We start from the raw sequence: 20,525 nt of genomic DNA on the forward strand, positions 1-20,525 counted from the left end.
TTAAAGAATAATTCACAGTAAGTAACCTGTAACAGGAAATGGTTTTCAAATGATTTTTCAAAATCAAACATATTAACATAGAACTCTTCAGGAGTATTTCTTTTGTACAAAGAGAGGCTAATTTTCTTCTGAAGAAACCCCAAAATAAGAACTACTCTCTGGTTTCTTTTTGTTTTAGATTCTTCTGTTGGCACCGTCAAAGTTCATTTCCCTGAGAACTGAAACCAACCACATTTACTGGTGTGTGTCTAGAGTTTGCAATGGAAGCCAACAGTTTTGAAGTTAGTCCACTGCGGTCGATAGCATCTCTTCAGCAACTGTTAATGTTACCTAGTAATGCATAAACCAGCTCTGTATCCCCATCTGGCTCCTACCTGCTTCTTTCATTTAATGTGATTATTTGCTGGCTATAGATAAAACTGTGATTAATATTATCAATAAGGGACAACTAGAACAATAATGAACTTAATTTCCACTGTGAAGGAACTTTCTCTCGACTAAGGAAAAACATATGGAATACAGAGAGCTGAAATGGAAAAAGTTAATGAGCTTTGGGGTCAGGCGGATTTGGATTAAAAATTTTTTTTTTAAGAACATAAATTACCATTTTTCTTTCCCAATGGTACAAAACAATTTTGTCAAAAACAATTTCCAACTTAAAATGAAGAGTAGAATAAAGTTTTCAAGTATAATTTCCAAGATTAACCCTGCACAAATGATATACATATTTTAGAAGTTCCAATACTTGCTGGGGAATTTTTTTAAACACTAAACATCTTTGTGATTAAGGCTACTTTAATCTTATCAATTAACCTTCTAACAGCATACTGTGAGGGAACACAAGCAGATTAAAAACACCGTGCTGTTTTCTGCACAAGAGAGACCCAGGTGATGCGGTGACACGAGCGTGTCTGGCCTGATCAGTAACACGGCAGACTTCATCTTCAGACCAGCCGACCTGCATAGGGGGCCGCACAGACCTGTTCTCTCTCTCTCTCTCTTCTCTAACTTGGAACAGTAAACATTATTTTAGATCATCTTAGCAAACTAGGGGCAAGTTTACAAACCTCGAGTCTCACAGTCACTCTAGGTGGGACCTCACACACCTGGGGTGTCTTATTTCAAATAAGCCTCGGAAGCCCTCTCATGCTGACCTGCCCCTTTCGCTGCTCTCCAGATGAGAGGGTCAAGGGCCTTCTCAACCTTCTTTAGGCTGTCACCACCCAGAGGCCAGCATATCTCTTGATGTCCACACAGGCGCTGGTGGACATTGCCACACAAGGGCAAAGAAGTGTGAGGCCTCGGGGAGCCCTGCTCCCTGGTTTGGAGCCTGCGGGAGCCCTGGCCCTGCCCCTCCTCCTCGCTTCCCCTCCCCTCCTCTCTTCTGGCCTCGCCCCATGCCTCCGGCATCAGGTCAGCGTGTGCTGACCGTGGTGTCTGTGTGGGCGTCCTGGTGGCCATCAGGCCTGCCCGGGGGTTGGCCAAGGTGAGTGAGGCCATGCAGGGCCACGGGTCAAACAGGTGGGCGTTGTGCACTCATGACAAGGAAAGACCCTCAAAAGAAAGTGAAACTAAAATAACAAAGAACTTCTGCCTAAGAACATTTGGCTTTAGAAGGTAAATAAAATAATTACATCTCTTAAAATATAATTTTCTGACTGACATTCCTAAATCCTACATGTACATTACTTCCTAACTGCAGATTTTCAAAAGGCAATTAATAAAAAGACAATTCGGGTCATTCTTAAATAATATGAGATAAACTTTAAAGATCAGATTATGATTTCCGGTATTTATATACACATTCTACGGAGAGATGGCTATTGAAAACAAAATAAAATAAAATAAAAACCAAAGGTGCAAATGAAGTCTCACTCCTGCAGGGAAGTAAAGCTCTTTCTGAATCAGACAGGAAAGTGAGAAACCAGACCCAGCTGTGCAATGTCTCCACCAGCGACCGTCCGAGAGCAGCATCTATGGTCATGCCTAAGATACCTCCTTCTGCAAATAACCCTTCAGACACATTCAAAAATGTCTCACTGAGACCTAAATTAGGCTTTTAAGATTTGGTCCCTTCGTGGGAAAAGCTGGTTGTGATCTGCAAATGACTATTATCAATTCTTGACTCTCGTTTTGTTATTTTACTCCTTGTAACGGTAAACGCAAAACTTAACTTTCATCTCTGAGACAAATATAGAGCACACAGTCAAAATAAATAACACGGAGAAGAGAACATTCCTCTGGGCAGTTACAAACCCTTGGGGTGGGGATGCTTGGCGGTCACCATGCCAAAGCCCTCTCTCATGGCCCTGCTCTGACTGTGTCGCTCCGTGTCTCCTCTGGGGTTGGCGTGATCTGCCGGGAGGGAGGGGTTGGCAGGGTCCCCCTGCGTCCAGGGGGACAGCCACTGGCGCACAGTGACCGCGTGTACCTCCATCTGGCGCTGCAGGATTTAAATTTTAACTTTATGATATACTAGCAGGGTTGACTTTGGGCAGACTACTTAATGACACTGGTCTTAGTGTTTTCTGCTGTAGAACAGAGACGATATTAATTGTATTTTGTATATCTGACACAAAGCTTATGAGAAAATGAATGAGACAGTGTGGTATATAGTGGACAATCAGTGTTAGATGGGCCTTCTTCTGCTCTTTTCCCCTTTCCTCATGTTATCACTAAAGTAACAATACATGTCTCAGTCTGGGTGTAAGGACCTGCAAGTTCGTGAAATGCAATCTTCATCATGGTATTCATATTCTTTTAGAGAATGAAGGGACCTTGAGAAAGGCAAGCTATCTTTTTTTTTTTAAATTTATTTTTTAGTTTTTGTGGTACGCGGGCCTCTCACTGTTGTGGTCTCTCCCGTTGCAGACCACAGGCTCTGGACGCGCAGGCCCAGCGGCCATGCGTCACTGGCCTAGCTGCTCCGCGGCATGTGAGAAGAGCATGTGGGATCTTCCCAGGCCGGGGCACGAACCCGTGTCCCCTGCATCGGCAGGCGGACTCTCAACCACTGCGCCACCAGGGAAGCCCTTGCTATCTTATTTTAAATAAGCAAACGTTTAATCTTGATAACAGATGGTACAAATGCAACCAAACGGGCAGCCGTTTGGTTTTGATTATGGTGAAAAAGATGAAAAAATTCATTTATGCTTTAGATATTGACAGATAAATGTTCGGTATTCCATCCCACCCTCCATACCCCATACAGTTTTCTGCACAACTGGGTCTGCCAAATTAGTGCAGCTTCCAGCTGCAGAAAACCCCTTGGGTAATCTCAGGGCACGCGGAGCTGCTCAACCCCCCTCCAGGGTACAGCTTAGCCCAGCTATCAGTTCCCCAGCTAAGCTGTAGCTTCTCTGTGCTGATATAAATTTTGCTACAGTGGTGTGGAGACTACCACCAATGGAATCTTTGTTTGAATAAATTCAAAATGAATAAATTCAATGTTTGAATAAAAGAGGGCACTCATTAAACCTTAAGATACTGGACATCTAAAATGGACAGAGAGGCAAATTGCCTGATTATTTAATCACCACTTGGATTACATCTTAGACTTGAAAGGAAAAAAAGTATAAAATTATCCTTTTACATTTTTAAGATTCTATCTATACACACATGCACATAGATTAAGGGTTATTCTTGGTGTTAAGTTACAATGACATAGAGGGAGCTAAAGATGTGAAAGAGCTAACTCACTTTGCTAAACCCCCGTGTATAAAGGACTCAGACACACCAGAAAGCTACTCAGGATGCTCCAGCAAAAGGAGAAAACAAAGAAAAAAAGAAAGATGTGAGAAACTGGAAGTAGGGTGTCTAACACAAGAAAAGAGGTGAAAGGAAGTCCTAGAAAGACAATGGGGCAGCAAACTGAGAAATCACTCTATCTAGAAAGGAGCAAGAGGACGAAGGCTCTGAGACTCCTCTCTAGGAAAAATAACAAGATTGGTAGATTATCTTATATGTTCGAGCATTTGGAAAAGGAGTAACAAAAATAATCAAAGTCAAAAGCTAAACTAGGAGAAAATATTTTTAAAAGACACATTTCACAAAGGACTCATTATCTCCAAAATATACAAAGAACACTTCAGACTCAACAATAAGAACACACACAACTCAATTTAAAAATGGCCAAAGATCCACTGACCCCCTAATAGACCCCTCACCAAAGAACAGATCCTGAGAGCAAACAGGCATATGAAAAGATGCTCCCAACCATATGTCACCAGGGAAGTTCAAATTAAAACAACACTGAGATACCACTATACATCTTGAAAGAAAGAAAAAAAAAAGTACAGCCATTAGACTGGCCAAAATCTAGAACACTGACAACTCCAAATGTTGGTGAGGATGTAGAGCAATACGAACCCTCATTCTTTGCTAGTGGAAATGCAAATTGGTACAGCTACTTTGGAAGACAGTTTGATGGTTTCTTATAAAACTAAACATACTCTTATCATAGGATCCAGCAATCACATTGCTTGGTGTTTACCCAAAGAATCTGAAAACATATGATCCACACAAAAACCTGCCACACCGATGTTTATAGCAGCTTTCTTCATAACTACCAAAACTCGGAGGCCACCAACATGGCCTTCAGAAGGTGAATGGGTAAACTCTGGTACATCCAGATGATAGAATATTACTCAGTACTAAAAAGAGATGAGCTATCAAGCCACGAAAAGACAGGAACCTTAAATGCATATTACTAAGTGCAAGAAGCCATTCTGAAAAGGCTACATACTATATGATTTCAACTGTATTTCATTCTGGAAAAGGCAAAACTGGGGAGACAGTAAAAAGATCAGTAGTTGCCAGTGGTTAGGGGTGGGGGAGAAGGGATGAATAGAGGAAACACATAGGATGTTTAGGGCAGTGAAAATGCACTGTATGATAATATAGTTATGGATACATGTCATTACACATTTGTCCAAACCCACAGAATGTACAATACCAAGAGTGAACTCTAATGTAAACTATGGACTTTGGGTGATTATGATGGACTAACCTAGATTCATCAACTGTCACCAATGTACCACTCTAGTAGGGGATGTTGATAATGGCAGGGCATTTGTGGGAAAACTCTGTACCACTCCCTCAACTTTGCTGTGAACCTAAAACGGCTTTGAAAAAATCAAATTTTTTATTTTTTTTAAAGCTAAACTGAACATCCAACTAAACATGATTAAAAACAAAACCAAAAGCAAGTCTCAATTCTAGAAAAAACGTAACAGAAGGGAAATATAACTAACTTTGAAACTTGTGTTACGTCTTCACATATTATGATATAGAAGAAGAAGAAAAATAATTTGAAAGAGCTAAATCCTCATCTACTATATGACAACAGTAAGAATCCAGAAATAGCAGTTACAAGCACATTACCTAGACGTAAAAATGTAAACGCCAAAAGATACAGCTGAAATAGGAAAGGATTTGGTAGCAGGCAGCTCTATTTCATTAAAAGCAATTTGTAATATTTGATGTTGTAAAAATATGTGAATATTCTTTTGAGAAAAATAAATCCAAATGAAAGCAATACTGGGAAGAGGCAGGATCTTTTAAAATGTCTTACAAAACTTCAAATAAATCATGGCAACATAATGAAGGTTTATCATAAGGTTCAGATCATTTAAAAAGCAATGCTTCCAGTGTTTTAACATATTTTAATACTGACAGGAATACAGATTGGCTTGTAGCAGTTTGCAAATACTTTTACAAGAATGATTGCTTCTCTTACTCTGAAAAATCCAGACATGCTTAATTATAAAATTTTTAGAAGCCTTTTCCTTATGTGTGCGAGGTGGGGAGGTTTTCCGGGCTTAAATTCATTTTGCAAAATTATCTCAGTTTGGGTTCTTGGATTCAGGTTTTGCATCCTATTTTGAAAGACATACTTTTCCTTATCTTTATAACAGTAGATTTGTAGTAATAAGCAAGTAGGAAGCAAGTGCCACCAAATACATCTCCAGTCTTCACAGACTGGAGAAAACAAGCTGCATAGGGATTGCTTCTGATCACCAGAACATCTGACCTCCGATCAGGAGGTCAGACACCACATGTGTCTGTTGTACCTGACCAAACTCTTTTCAGCTAAACACAGGCACCTTCCAAATCAGACAATCTCGGCAGAGCCTGCGTTTTTCTTAAGAGAGCCTTACATATTAACCTCTTCAACCAGATACATCTGGGAGTTAAGTGCTCTGGTTGGCACACAAAGGCTCCACGTTTCCTGTCACACCACAAGCTATTAGTGACATAAGCAGATCTGCCCACTTCCCTAGCTCCACATCAGCTGACAGCTCTCTGCCATTTCCTCGCTCCCACCTCACTTTTCTTCTGAGTCTGTTCTATAGACAGCTGTGGCCCACATGAACACATACAGCTGTTCAGGAACATTCTTCCTGGTATCACCCTAAACATCAAAACGGATCCTTTTTTTTTTTTTTTTTTTGCGGTACGTGGGCCTCTTACTGTTGTGGCCTCTCCCGTTGCGGAGCACAGGCTCCAGACGCGCAGGCTCAGCGTTCATGGCTCACGGGCCCAGCCGCTCCGCGGCATGTGGGATCTTCCCGGACCGGGGCACGAGCCGTGTCTCCTGCAGCGGCAGGCGGACTCTCAACCACTGCGCCACCAGGGAGGCCCGGATCCTTTTGTTTTTAAACGGAAGTGCTCAAGGTTTATATTAAAATAAATGTAATTTCAGATGTGAACTCCAGATGATGGAAGTTGACCCTTGAACAATGCAGGGCTTAGGGGCACTGACCGTCAGAGCAGTCGAAAATCCAAGTATAACCTATAGTTGACCCTCCCTATCTGAGTTTCGCATTTGTGGATTCAACCAATTGTGATTGTGTAGTACTGCAGTATTTACTATTGAAAAAAAAATTCCCGAATAAATGGACCCGAGCAGTTCAAACGCATGCTGTTCAAGGGTCAATTGTATTTACCATTGGGGTTCTACTAATAATAATCTCTTCACATTATTATTATTATTGGCTGTGCCATGCAGCTTGTGGGATCCCAGTTCCCCAACCAGGGATCGAATCCGTGCCCCCTCCCTCCCCACCAACAGTGGAAGCGAGGAGTCCCAACCAAGGGGCCGGCAGGGAATTCCCCACCCCACCTTATTATTATATGCTGTCCCTGTACAATCCTGTTCATATCAGACTCTCCCTAAACTCTAAACTTGCATTTCCAAAACTTCCTTTTCCTCTCTCTCCACCCCAAGGGTTACTCAAAATTGATATTAAAATTAAAAATTTATGTTTTTTCCAGACCTGCTTCCTTTTTTATCCTGGTTAACAACTTAAAATAAGCTGGGGTTTTTCATCAATGTTCCCAAGCATTTAGTAAATGCTTTACTGGATGGACAGACTTTTTCATTTTCTCCTTTTGGTGGTGAGTTCTGGACCATCTACAATTCTGGTTGTCCAAGCTGGAAACCTTGGCAACACCCTCCTCTGTTTCCTTTTCTTTTCTGCCAATCTTGCCTTTATACTGTTCCAGTTGTCTTTTGCCTGGATGCTTGCCTCCAGAGAGCCTCCTCCCAGGCCTTTAACCCCTATCTATCCTCACCTCTGCGGTGCGAGAAGTCCAAAATGAAGATTCGCTGTGGTTACTGTCCTGCTGAAGAACTTTCAATGTCCCATCAACTAAAGAACAAATCCAACTTTCTTGGCACTACGTGTAAAGCTTTCCTTCCATGTTGGTCTCTACCAACCTCTCTACGATCATTTCTTCGTTCTCTCTAGCTGAACTTTCAACTCAGGATCACCAACATTCTAGTTACTTCCCTAACACAGACGCTGTACAGGTGGTGGCGATGAGAGAGCAGAGGTCAGTAGATTAGGAAAGCACCAATATTCGGCAGTTTTTCAAAAGAGATAATATGGAGACATGACCATTGTTAAAACTATGATAAAATATATATTCGAGGAGAAACATAAAAGCAAGATAGAGTTTTTGAGAAAATTCTCAAGGGATGCACTTTTATTTTCTTTGATAGTTCCCCCAACCAGTGGCAGTGTCCTTCTTCTCCAGGTACCTCCTGTTAACGTTAAATCTTTAGGTCCTTATACACCTCACACCTCTGGGCCTCACTCATTTCTGCCAACAGTAGCTTCCCACTCCTCCCTTCTCTCCTTTTTTGACCCAGCTAATCCCAGTACATTGTTTTAAAAACAGCAGATCACATACTGTCTTATCTTGAAATATTACTTGCCTGCCCAGGTTGGGCTAAGGGCCCTTCCTGTTTCCATTGCGTTTTGCCATAATTCTATTAAATATTATATTGAGATTAACTGTCTATTCTCCCCATTCACAAACTATAAATATCTGAGGTCATGGACTGTGCTTTCCTCATCTTGGCAGCCTCAATACCTAGAAGAGTGACTGGCATAAGCCAGACATTTAATAAATGCTTATTAGCTGAAAGAACAGGTGACTCGATTTTTGCTCTTTGGTTGTTAATCTGTACCACAGACCAGTCTGGCTTCTTATCGGAAATAACACACAGGTGGCACATTTCACTAAGGCAGCCATTTATAAAAAAATAATTGATGGGCTTCCCTGGTGGCGCAGTGGTTGAGAGTCCACCTGCCGATGCAGGAGACACGGGTTCGTGCCCCGGTCCGGGAGGATCCCACATGCCGTGGAGCGGCTGGGTCCGTGAGCCATGGCCGCTGAGCCTGCGCATCCGGAGCCTGTACTCCGAAACGGGAGAGGCCACAACAGTGAGAGGCCCGCGTACCGCAAAAAACAAAAAAAAAATTGATGATGAGTGGGATGAGTCCTTAACACTGAGCAACCCAGGCTGCTCCTTCAGCTCCACTAACACAGGGACTGGACTGATCTTCTCAGAGAACATATTGTCTTACAGCTGTTTTTTTCTATTTTCATGCAGACTCAAGTCACATGATGGTTCTATTTGTTGCTTCATGTCAGCAATTGGTCTGGAAAAACTTAACACTAGCTCTAGCAGTGCTACAGAACAGAGTCAAATGGTATTTTAGCAAATGAGCGAGCAAATTTTGTTAGCATGGAAGCAGCCTTAGGAACATTTTCTTTGCCAGAGAATGTTTTTGTATGAAATTTTTAATGTCCTAAGATCATTTTCATTATCTCATGACTTCAATCCTCTCCAAGGAGCACTCTATATCATGAATTCCAACTTTTCAAGATCTCCTGGGGGACTTTCACTCCATCTTCTGCCTTGGTCTATAACATGTTCCATATCTCCCATGGTAAAAACGGTAGTTTTTAGACTTCTTACTGCCTTAAGCCACTGTTTTGTCCTGAGATTTTCATTCATTGAGGCTCTTAAAAAACAAAAGGGTTTTTTTTTTTTTTGGCCAAATTCACTTAGATCTTAATTCTCTCTAAGCTACTTTCCAACTTTATCATTTGATTGAAACGCCTGAAGGTCACCAGTAACCTCCTGTCACCTCAAGTGGATATCTGTAGTTTACACTATGCAGTCTACTCCCTCTTCCTGTGGCATCATCATTGCCTTGATTTCCTTTGGGATACCTTTTCCTCTGCTCAGAGTCTGTGTGCTTTAGCTGAGCTGATCCCATCCTTAGCTTCAAAGGTAGTCATGTAACATAAACATAAGCAACTCAGTACAAGGCATGATCGTCATGGGTCCTCACTAGAGCCAATCAGAACTAATACTGGAATTGAGGTTTGAGGTAAAATAAAAGAGAAAGCTCTTTCTATTTTTATGGACTTGAACTTGAATAGATGTAGGCTAAGATTGCCATTGCCGTCTTGTCACAATAAGGGGAAAGTCTTTCAGACACTAGAGCCAAAATAGGATATGAAGCCAAAGGATAAAAAAAGAAAAACTATGATTTTGTTGACTGAGCTCCTAAATCCAACCAAACCTAATAACAGAAATAGCCTTGAACTTTATAGCTGTGTGTGTCAATAAATTCTCTCTTGCCTCAACCAGTTATGGTTCTACGGTTGTTGTCGTCTGCAACAAAAACGGCAATAATTTATGCACCATCAAAACAAATCAGTGGCTGGTATCTGCCAGAACTAATCATTCCCTTTTCAAATATGCACTATTCCTTTGTCTTTACCCATTTTTTTCTGATCCTTCTTTAATCCCCTCTAGTTCCTCTTTATATATAGCTATAATTGTGGAATTTCAGGATTAGAATGAATAAGGGGTAACAAAACTAGTATGTATTGAGATCCTTGGAAAAGGCACATTTTATATGCATAAATACCTGTTAAAAGTGTAGACACATTTTTTGAAATTATGTTTGGAACACAGTACACTATTGATTAAAATGCTGTAAAAGAGATGTTATATGAAGGGAGACTAGTTATAAATTTGGACTGCATGCTATCATTTCCATCCTGAATGTAAAGAATTGAATATTAATGAGGCACAGAATGAAGGTTTTCACAGTGATAATGCCTCTGATTGTAGTTTGAAAAAAAATGGGAGAAATGTGTTATTGTATTTCGATACTAGCACACTTTCTGGAAAGCAATTAGATTGCGTTGTCACCTCAGTTTTTAGAAAGCGAAAGGTTAGAAAACACAATAAAACTGCACATTATTTCCAAAAAGAAATGAAAGTCATTGGACTGTGAGATATTTGAAATCATATCAAAAAGCAGAGTTTATGGCCCTATGAGTTATGGAAAAGGAAATTGAATTGTATGTTTTATTTTTAAAACACAACCACTACAAAGGTGTTTCCATAGTAACAAGGTCAATACCAGTCGCCATTGCAGACCTTCCTCTTTTCTGATACTGGGTTTAAAGATCTTTTTCAAATACCACTTTAAAAGTCCTATGAAAAAGTACAGGGTTTCTGATCATTCATCTGAACAAAAAAATGAGGAAAAACACACATGGGGTATTGAATTTCTCATGTTTTATGGATTATAAGCATTCGTGGCTGTCATATTTTCAGAGAAAAGCCTGCCTGACTAGCTACTATGCCAGCCCCTAAACACGGGATTTGATTAGCCTGATTGTAAATCTGGACAAACAGAAGTTGTTTGCAGTAGTATTCAAACAGAAATAAAAGGCACCACAGTATTAAAAAACACACTTCCTTAACATTTAAATATTGAAAGAGTTAACTAAATAATCCCTGTTATTAGAAAAATTTCAAAGACTCAGATAAAATATGATTATCAGCACTAGAGGAAGGTTAAAAAGATACAGGTCACATTTTGTTTATAACAGAAATAAATAGCTCTTGGCCATAAAAATCAATTCATTTAGCACCACCAGGAAGTGGCTTCTCCTTCCTCTTTCCTTTGTATCAAGATACACTGCCTATATGACAGTCATTTGTATCATCTTATCTTCCCCACTAAACTGTGCACCCCTCAGAGCAGGGATACTTTCTCTTTGTGTTCACAATAGTATATAGAAGACACTGAAAAAAATAACTGAAGGATGAATCATGAAAAATAACGACACAACAGTAACTAAAATAACAAAATCTCTGGCCTATTTTTAGAAATGTGTCAGTTAAAATGTGTACTCATGATTTTAATCTCTTCAAACCAAGAGGCTCTAGATCTTTGTTCACAAACTCAAAACCATTAAGTAATAAATCCAGTTGCCTGACACCTACATCAATTCCTTCAGAATCTCTGCAAGTAGGGCCCTGGCATCAGCATTTTTAAAGCTACTCAGGTAATTCTAATGTGAAGCCAAAGTTGAAAATCATTGCTTCAAACTGTTCTGCTTGGGCTCAACTAATGGCTTATTTATTTACTTCCAACTTTTAGCTGCTTGCTTTTTTTCCCCTCAATATTCCCTCATAGTACTCTATTTCCCAAATCTATTAACACCTTTTACCATAACTTGATTTATTCTCTACATAATAAAGGCTTCAATTAAAATAGTTCTGGCTTATAAAAGTAAAAATTTTAAGCAAAAATTATGTGTATTTTGTTCAATACACTTATTAGCCTTTCGTTGCTGTGAATTCAGCTTCTGAAAACCAGAGCAGAATACAGTACCAATATTATAGATGTTAAATACATCCAGTAGAATTTAATATGTGTTTTTGTGCTTTTAAGCTTACCTTTCCCAGGCCTGTAATGCCTTTTACACCCTTATCTATCTGGAAAAATTCAGATTCCTCTTTCAAAACGTCCAGATCATATTTCTCTTCCTATAGGAAGCCTTCCTTAATTCAGACTATCAAGAACTCTCTTCTTCGGTGCTGACACTGCCCCTCATTTATGCTTCTATTTTGCACTCCTAATACTATATTGTCATTTCTTTTTCTTTTTTGTTTTTAAAATAAATCCCTCATCCATAGCTGATCATGAACAATGTGCAGTAAGTGCTGCACAGCAAAGTAGTTAGAAGCCATAGGTACTCAATAAGTGTTTACTAGATGAAGGAATAAATGGCCATATTGAAGTGAACCAGGTACATTTCAAAAACACTATCGCTATGGACTGAATTGTGCTCCCCACAAAATTCATGTTGAAGCCCTAACCCAAATTCATGATGGTATGTAAGGATGAGGACTTTGGGAGATAATTAGGTTTAGAAGAGGTCATGAGGGTAGGACACTCTTACTGGGATTAGTGCCTTTATAAGAGGAGACACCAGAGAGCTTGCTGTCTCTCCCTCTGTCTGCCACATGAGGACACAGCAGGAAGGCAGGCATCTGCAAGTCAGGAAGAAATCCCTCACCAGAACCCAACCAAGCTGCCAGCCTGCAGAACTATGAGAAAATAAATATCTGTTGTTCATGTCACCCAGTCTGTAGTACTTTGTTCCAGCAGGCCAAACTGACTAATACAACTATGAACTGGGATTAAGTTATTTGAAGATAACATTAATATAATCATTACAGATATTTATGCTATCTCCTTTTATTGAAAACCTTAAAAAAAGGTTTTTTTTTTAAAGAAAAGACCATATGAAATGTAGTTAGTCTAGATATTTCATAATTCCTTTCAAATAAATTTAAGGCATAATTTTTGGTATTTTCCTGGTAAATTAAGAAGCCTGACATAAGTCATATATAGTGGAAGATGAAGTGATTTTGCAGAACAATGTTCAGTAAGAAAAAAATAAGTTACCTGGGGGATGGCATTATCAATTATAGCTATTCACCAAGTTTCTTTTTTTCCTCACAGATAACAACTGAAGACCCAGCATGTTCCTTGCACTATGTTAGAGATTGTCTTAAATTAATTTTATTTGTCTTATGTAGGATAAAGAAAATATTTAAGGTGTCATGGAAACTCCATAATGTATTATTTATTAATTTATTCAACAAATAGTTATTGTGCATTATGGGAACCCAATTTTGTGTTTAAAGCTATTTTAAGCTAGTTTCATTACTGCATTCTCTTGGGACTGTGGATACAAACTACCCAGTCCTTATCTGATAAATCTATTCTATAATCAAAGCATAAGAACTGTGTGGTTTAGATCAGTAGAATCTCTACTTTGAATTTCACAGCTAAGTAACATTTTTAAAATTTGTGGAACCAATGCCAAGTTCCCAACATTTTATTTGGCCAAATAATAATGTAAAAAACAAATAAATATCATTACCAACTATCACTATTAGTTCACAAATGACAAAGCATTTTAACACAATTAAAGAATATAATCTTAGTAGAGAATAAAGGGTGGTTTTCAAGGTGACCACATTTCATTAAATAGAGAAAAACATCCACTATATTCTTTACTCTTCTCATTTCAACCTAGACTGGTGAAAACTTTAAGAACAAATCCATCTGTGAGATAGATACAGAAATTTCTACCATCTACCATTTCTCCTCTTTCTGCCATCTACCACTTCTCTACCTTGTTCCTATTTCTCACTATTCAAAATCCCTTCCTTATTTTAATTCTTTAGGCAGGCCATTAAAATAATAAGCAAACTCAGTTTAATCCCATCAGCTTAAACGTAATCATTTTCTCTCATTTTGTCAAATACTGAAGATAAATGATGCTTCTGGTACCATTATAACTTTATGTTTCTGCATTTATAATACATCATATGAACATCTGAATGATGGGTATAAATCAAATATCAACCAATGAAGCAACAAAACTTACATGTGTGGACCCAATGAAACTACCCTTGCCATTACAATTCCAAGAATCAGAGTTGTTAAAACTGTAGAAATAAGAGAGATCTGAAAAAGAAAATGTAAAGATATATGGTCAGTTTAGAATAGAGACAATTTTATTGAAAATATTAGGTGATTCACTTTTTACTTGAGTAAACTTATGTACAGTTTTTAAAATACAATTCTTTAGTAGTTTATTCTTACAGATTGGTATTGATAATCTAAGGCAGGTAAATTTTTTATTAGATCTTAGTCTTAGTTCTTTTCCCCCCAAATAGAACAAGTACCAAATATGACTATTTCATAAAGGGAAATTATGTTTCCATTTTTCTTCAGGTTTTATTTTAGTGTTGACTTGTGCTTTTTTCTATCTATAATTGCTTCTTGCTTCTGTTGTTATCCTACCCTGCCCCTTCCTATACAACGTCCCCCCACCCACTCACACATATTTTGGGATGCCTCTGCTTTTTCCTTGCTGCTTTCTAGCTCTATTAAGTCTAATTTTCCTCTGTGGTTTTGTCCTTTGGTCTGTGTTTCTAGAGTCTTCTCTGCTACTTCCTCTCTCTTCTGTCACTATTTTAACTGGTTACAATATAAACTGGTCTGTGTGTATATGTGTTCTTTGCACTCTTAACATTAAATCTGTGTTCTACTCTTAATTTTTTAAATGGATAAGCACAATTTAGAAATTTTTGTCTGATAAGAAAAATATAAAATTGCTTTTATTTCATTTGATTGTCATTAATCTTCTTTCCTGGGTTGTTAGTTTTTAACTAGAGAGAAGGTTCTATTATAAGTCCTCTGATCCACTCAGATATTGGGAAAGAATCCGGTCACATAGCTAGAAAGTGGCCCGTGGGGAACTCAGATGCTCAGCCTGACTCCAGATCAGTGTTTTCTAACTACTCTGCTTTGCTCATGGGAGATTTATTTAAATACATCAATATGACATTTTTAAGGGACACTTAGGGTCAAAATGTTCAAGTATTAGTAATATGATGGAACATTAGCTTTCTTTTCATAAATGCCTTGCCTTTTGCTCTCAGAAGGAAGCATTTATGTCTACATTGAGCATGTGGAATGGAAAACAGTTCAAACATTTCAGAAAATTCACCAAAAAAGTTCCTTTTAATACACTTCAGTTTATTTCTAGATGCCTCTTATGGAAGGAAGGAGCATGGTCAGAAAACTCTGGAATATCATCTCCATTCTCAGCTCTACCTGGAAGAGGGGGCTTCATCACTGTGGATACACACGAAACATCACAGTGAAAAGTAAAACTAATTAACTATTGGATTTTTCAAAATAGAATGTAAAAACACATGAATAACTTAAAAAAAATTTTTTTTTATCAGAATGTTTGGCATAATGAGGATGCAACACCAATAATATTCTGAGTAAAATACAAACACTTCATGAGAGTAAGGAAATAAAATACAGCCAGATAAAGGCTAATGCATGCAGATAAGCGTATGTGGTGAGTTGAATACGTACTTGGTTGGTTTCATTAGAAATAAATAACCATTTCTCTTTAGCAATAAGAATCATAAATATTGGCCAAATTCTCAACAATTAATCAATCAAATATTGACATTTAAATTCACTGGATAAAAAATGGGCACAATAGACATTGTAATTTACAAAAAAATTTTAAGCCAATGAAGTGATTCATTCTTACTTCATTAAAGTTAATGTAATTTTAAATTGTTTAAATGACTATCTACAAAGAATGATAGAAAATAGACTAGATTTTTCAGTAAATAGACTTGGTTTAAATAGAGTTCTTTATATTTTCTAAAATTAAAGTGTGCTGTCTGTGTCAGAGTATCTACCTTAAAAAAAGAAAAGAGAGGACCAATTTATTTCATAGTCATCAAGTATTTAACCATCAGTTCCCCCAAATAAGATAAAATATCAAACATAGTTTACTCCAATACAATTATAAGTAAACTAAAAGAAACTAAAGATGAATACTGTAATTAAGAACTTGGCCATAGAGATAGCAGTTTGACAAAATTAATGCAGGTAACAAAGTGCATTTCTTTGCCTATTTAAAATGTAAAAATTACCTTTCCAAGTTTCGCTATATCTCGATACAAGGACAAAGGCAGAGTAAAGGCAACAGTGGAAAGCACAATAATGAAATGGTGACCAATAAGCAAGTTTTCAGGATCAACTAAAACACAATAAATATTATAAAGTGTTTATGAGTAACACCAGTGACACAAGTAGTCAAATATTTAATTAAAAAAATGACTTAATTAATACAAAGCGCTACATAAATGACAATTTTGAATAAATTCCATAGAACCATGTAAAAACAGAAATAATTCACGAAAAATGTAAATACAAAGTAACTTAAGGATGAACCTATAATTCAAATAATGTTATAATATTTTGCATTCAAATTATTTTAGTAGCCTCTGCATCAGTTGTCCTGCTTCTTCCTTCCTTTGTCCCCTTAGCATATGTGTGTGTGTGTGTGTATATATATATATATATATATATATATATATATATATATATATTTTTTTTTTTTTTTGCGTTACCTGGGGCTCTCACTGTTGTGGCCTCTCCCGTTGCGGAGCACAGGCTCCGGATGCGAGGCTCCGCGGCACGTGGGATCTTCCCGGACCGGGGCACGAACCCGTGTCCCCTGCATTGGCAGGCAGACTCTCAACCACTGCACCACCAGGGAAGCCCCCTTAGTGTATACTTTTAACCTAGAAACTACAGAGATCCTTTCCAAAGGCTAAAGACATTATGTCACTCCTTGTCCTAAACCCTCTAATGGCAAAACCCTTCATTCATAAAGTAAGCAACATGGGGAAATGGTATGTTCTGTGGCTTTTTTTTTTTCTAACTTCTGTATTCCAGAGAGACTTGATCAGTACAACTTAAAATTTCAAACCTCAAGGTTTTGATAAAAATATTCACTATATTTCTACCCTTCTATTGAGAAAGAAGTGATTTCCCTGAAGGAAAGCAGACAAAGCAACTTTTTGGATAGGGAAGATGTCATAGGGAAGCTGCTGAAACCTGGTATTCACTTCAGACTCTTGGCTATCAAAACAAGGAAATAATATATATATATAGTGTGTGTGTGTGTGTGTGTGTGTGTGTGTGTGTGTGAGAGAGAGAGAGAGAGAGAGAGAGAGAGAGAGAGAGATCAAATACAAACAAAATTTGTAAACATAAAATAAAACATACTTACAAGGATTTTTATATATATATATATATATATATTTAAAGCTGTGCTAATCACAGTATTCACTTTAGGAGCTATGTATCTATTCTAATGAAGACACTATTGTTTAAATTTTTAGCTCATATTGAATTCCTTCAGAGATCATGTGATTATACTTTTGAAATGTCCTCAGTGGTACCAAGTCTTTGTGCATTAATTTCTGCAAAATCTAAAATCTGTAGAAGCCAAGTCTGTCAAATAAGTAAGTGAATGTGGTAAAAAACAAAAACAAAAAAAGAGAGCTATTACTCTGAAGAGTAAGACTAGTTTTCTTATATGGCTAATAAACTAATGTATGAGGAAGTTCCAAGGTAGGAATTTCAAAATGGCATAAGTTATACACACACACACACACACGTATGTACCAGAATGGAAATATTAATTGTGGGTTTTTGTTGAACTCAGTCATAACTAAACAATCATCATAACGTTGTGAGTCAAAACAATAAAACAGGAAAGTCAAGTTCCAAAACCCTTGAACTTAACTATTTACATATTTCTGGTGAACATAATATGAATTAAATTATTTGTGTATCTGGTCTGTTTACCCTTTCAAACTGTTTGCTCTACTAATATAGTGTTATCTTATTTATATGAATGTCTGAAGTTACATGTATCCTTAAAATTCTGAAAGTATAGATTAAAAAGGAAGGAGAAAAGGAAAGAAGGAAGGAAGTGTTGGTAGGATTATGCCTACTTGGTTGTCCCAAGAGAAAGAGACTATGCTATGTTTTCTAACATTTTCCTCATACATATGTATTACTTCTTAAATAAGAAAAAAGAAAGAATTTTTTCTAAATTAATAATGCTCCTTTGAAAAACTGAAAAAATAGCAAAGGAAACAAAAAATTCCCATGAATCGCACAATTAAAAGATAACCACAGTTTATATATGTTTTTTATTTTTTCCTTATTTATGGAAATAGAAAATTTACATAATTTAGATCATATTGTATATATGGTATTATATTCTTCTCATTTTCCTTAACATTCTATCCACTCACCTAATCTCAGTTTATGAAAACAGGATTTGGAGGCTGGGGGCTATGACAGCACCTACAGATAACAGGTAACAGTGCTGGGTACACCTCCTATATGCTAGGCACTGTCTGCGTTGTCTCTCGTTTCACACCATAATTCTATGAAGCAGGTGATACTCTAATTCATAATTTAGAGATGAGGGGCTAGAACTCAGCGAGGGCATTAACCTTCTCAAGGTCACACAGCTAGCAAGTAGTGGGTCAGTGATTTGATGCTCAAATCTCCTTGGTTTCAGTTTCCACTAAACCCTGTGAGAGGAATAGGCACAATTTCCAGTTTTACGTTTTGTTTCATTTTGTTGGCATGTTTCTAGGATGGGTGATTCACACACTAAGAGAAAAGGTGTTTCTGTATCAATTTGAAGGATAATAACAACTATAAAGTTAGGCGACTATGAAATGGGGATTATGTGGCTTGGAGGAGGAACTCTTCAAAGAAAAAGACTCACAATCTCTGAATTATTCAAATAGCCATGATATGGTGAAAGGATGAACAGGGAGTGGCGTTGTGGCACATGCTGAAAAGGTCTGCTTAAAATGTTCAGGGCGGCTTTTTCAGAATCAAGCCAAACAGGAAACAACCCAAATGTCCCTCAACTGGATGATAGATAAAATGTTTATATCCATATAATGAAATAATCCTCAGCAATTAAAAAAAAGAACACGTTACTAATAAACTCCAAAACATGGAGAATCTCAAATGTACTAACTATACTAAGTGAAAGAGGCCAGACCCAAAAGGCTAGCTCCTATAAGATGCCATTTATTTGACATTCTGGGAAAAGCAAAAGTAGGAAGAGAAATCAGATCAGTGGTTCCCTAAGGCTGGAGATGAGAGAAAGTTTGACTACAAAGGGGAATGAGGAAAATCTGGGGGGGTAACGGAATGGTTCTGTATTTTGATTGTGGCTGTGGTTATATGACTATATGCATGTGTCAAAACTCATACGACTATACATTAAAAAGGGTTAATTTTACTATATTAAATTGTAGCTTAATACAAATAATGGGGACAAAGATTAGCTTGCTTATTTAAGAAATGATGTAGTATAAACACTACATGAAAAAATGATACTACAGATAGTGATACATAAGATATTTAAAATATAAAGTATTTTAATTATATAAATAATAATTTTTAAACAGCTAAATTAGAAATAAACTATATATAAGAGATTAATACTTTAGGATCAGATTGGATCATGGATATTACTGGATATTTGAAGTCATCCAATTCCTCCACTTGCAAATATTTTATTTTTAAATTATTATGAATCACATTAACTATGAAAAACTATATAAAATAAATATACTGACTTACCTCCAGGGATTCTTTGGAAAACTTTGCTCAAAGTATCTCCAGTTATTATGTTGTAACTTATCATAGCTAAACACATAATTAAAACAATACAGTCACCAACAAGCCATCACATATTTCATCTTGAATATTTTGAAAGTAATCAGTTATCACTTCTCAAATAGTCTACTTTCAAATATATACTGTGATTACAAATATGTACAACTTTAAAAATAACTAGACAGCAGATTTGTGGGAGAATATCAATTTGTATTACAAAAAGATTTTCCCTTCACAAATTGATTCTTTCCAGAACATCTTTAAATAATAGTGAGTTTTGGTAGTCACTTAAAACGCAATTTGTTTTGTTATTAAAGTTCAGTTTCCAAATACTCTTTAGGAACACATATTTTGCTCAAAGTGAGGAACAATAATAGAAAAATGTCAAGGCTCCAAAATATCACCTCATTTGAAAAAGTAAAATTTTGGAGAAATATATTCTTAGCTTTCTGAAGAGACATAAGAAACTAGTTTGAACAATAGCTTCTGTATTACTTATTTTGAAAATGAAGTCAATTTGGCCACTGATGAACGTTAACATTTTGCTTATTTAGGAAGTGCTGGGTGCAAACTTTAAACAGCACGTTGGCCTTGGACATGACTTCCAAAAATCCTTAGGTTTTCAAAAAAATTTTAGCCTTAGAAGAAATCTATCATTCTATTTTTCATCAAGCTAGGGAATCACAAGCATTAACTCAGAATCACGCTCACTTTATTTCAATGAAATACTCAGAAAACTGACCAAAAGGAACAGAAAACAAGGGAAAAATGGCTAAAGATAAACACTTAATGTGGAAA

At 37.1% G+C, this 20,525-nt stretch overlaps 1 protein-coding gene across 1 annotated transcript in view; it reads right to left on the reverse strand.

Annotated features, from left to right (window-relative positions):
- Positions 1-20,525, reverse strand: part of SLC38A11 (solute carrier family 38 member 11) — a gene marked incomplete at its 5' end in the record, with an annotated part of 52,573 nt that overhangs the window by 23,155 nt on the left and 8,893 nt on the right. The window contains 3 exon segments of the mRNA XM_082840916.1: positions 14,071-14,150; positions 16,154-16,260; positions 19,692-19,757. Coding sequence (XP_082697042.1) covers positions 14,071-14,150; positions 16,154-16,260; positions 19,692-19,757 — 253 coding nt within the window.

The sequence above is a fragment of the Leucopleurus acutus genome, assembly GCF_964270905.1.
Source record: "Leucopleurus acutus genome assembly, chromosome: 6".
In the NCBI taxonomy this organism is placed as follows: Eukaryota; Metazoa; Chordata; class Mammalia; order Artiodactyla; family Delphinidae; genus Leucopleurus; species Leucopleurus acutus.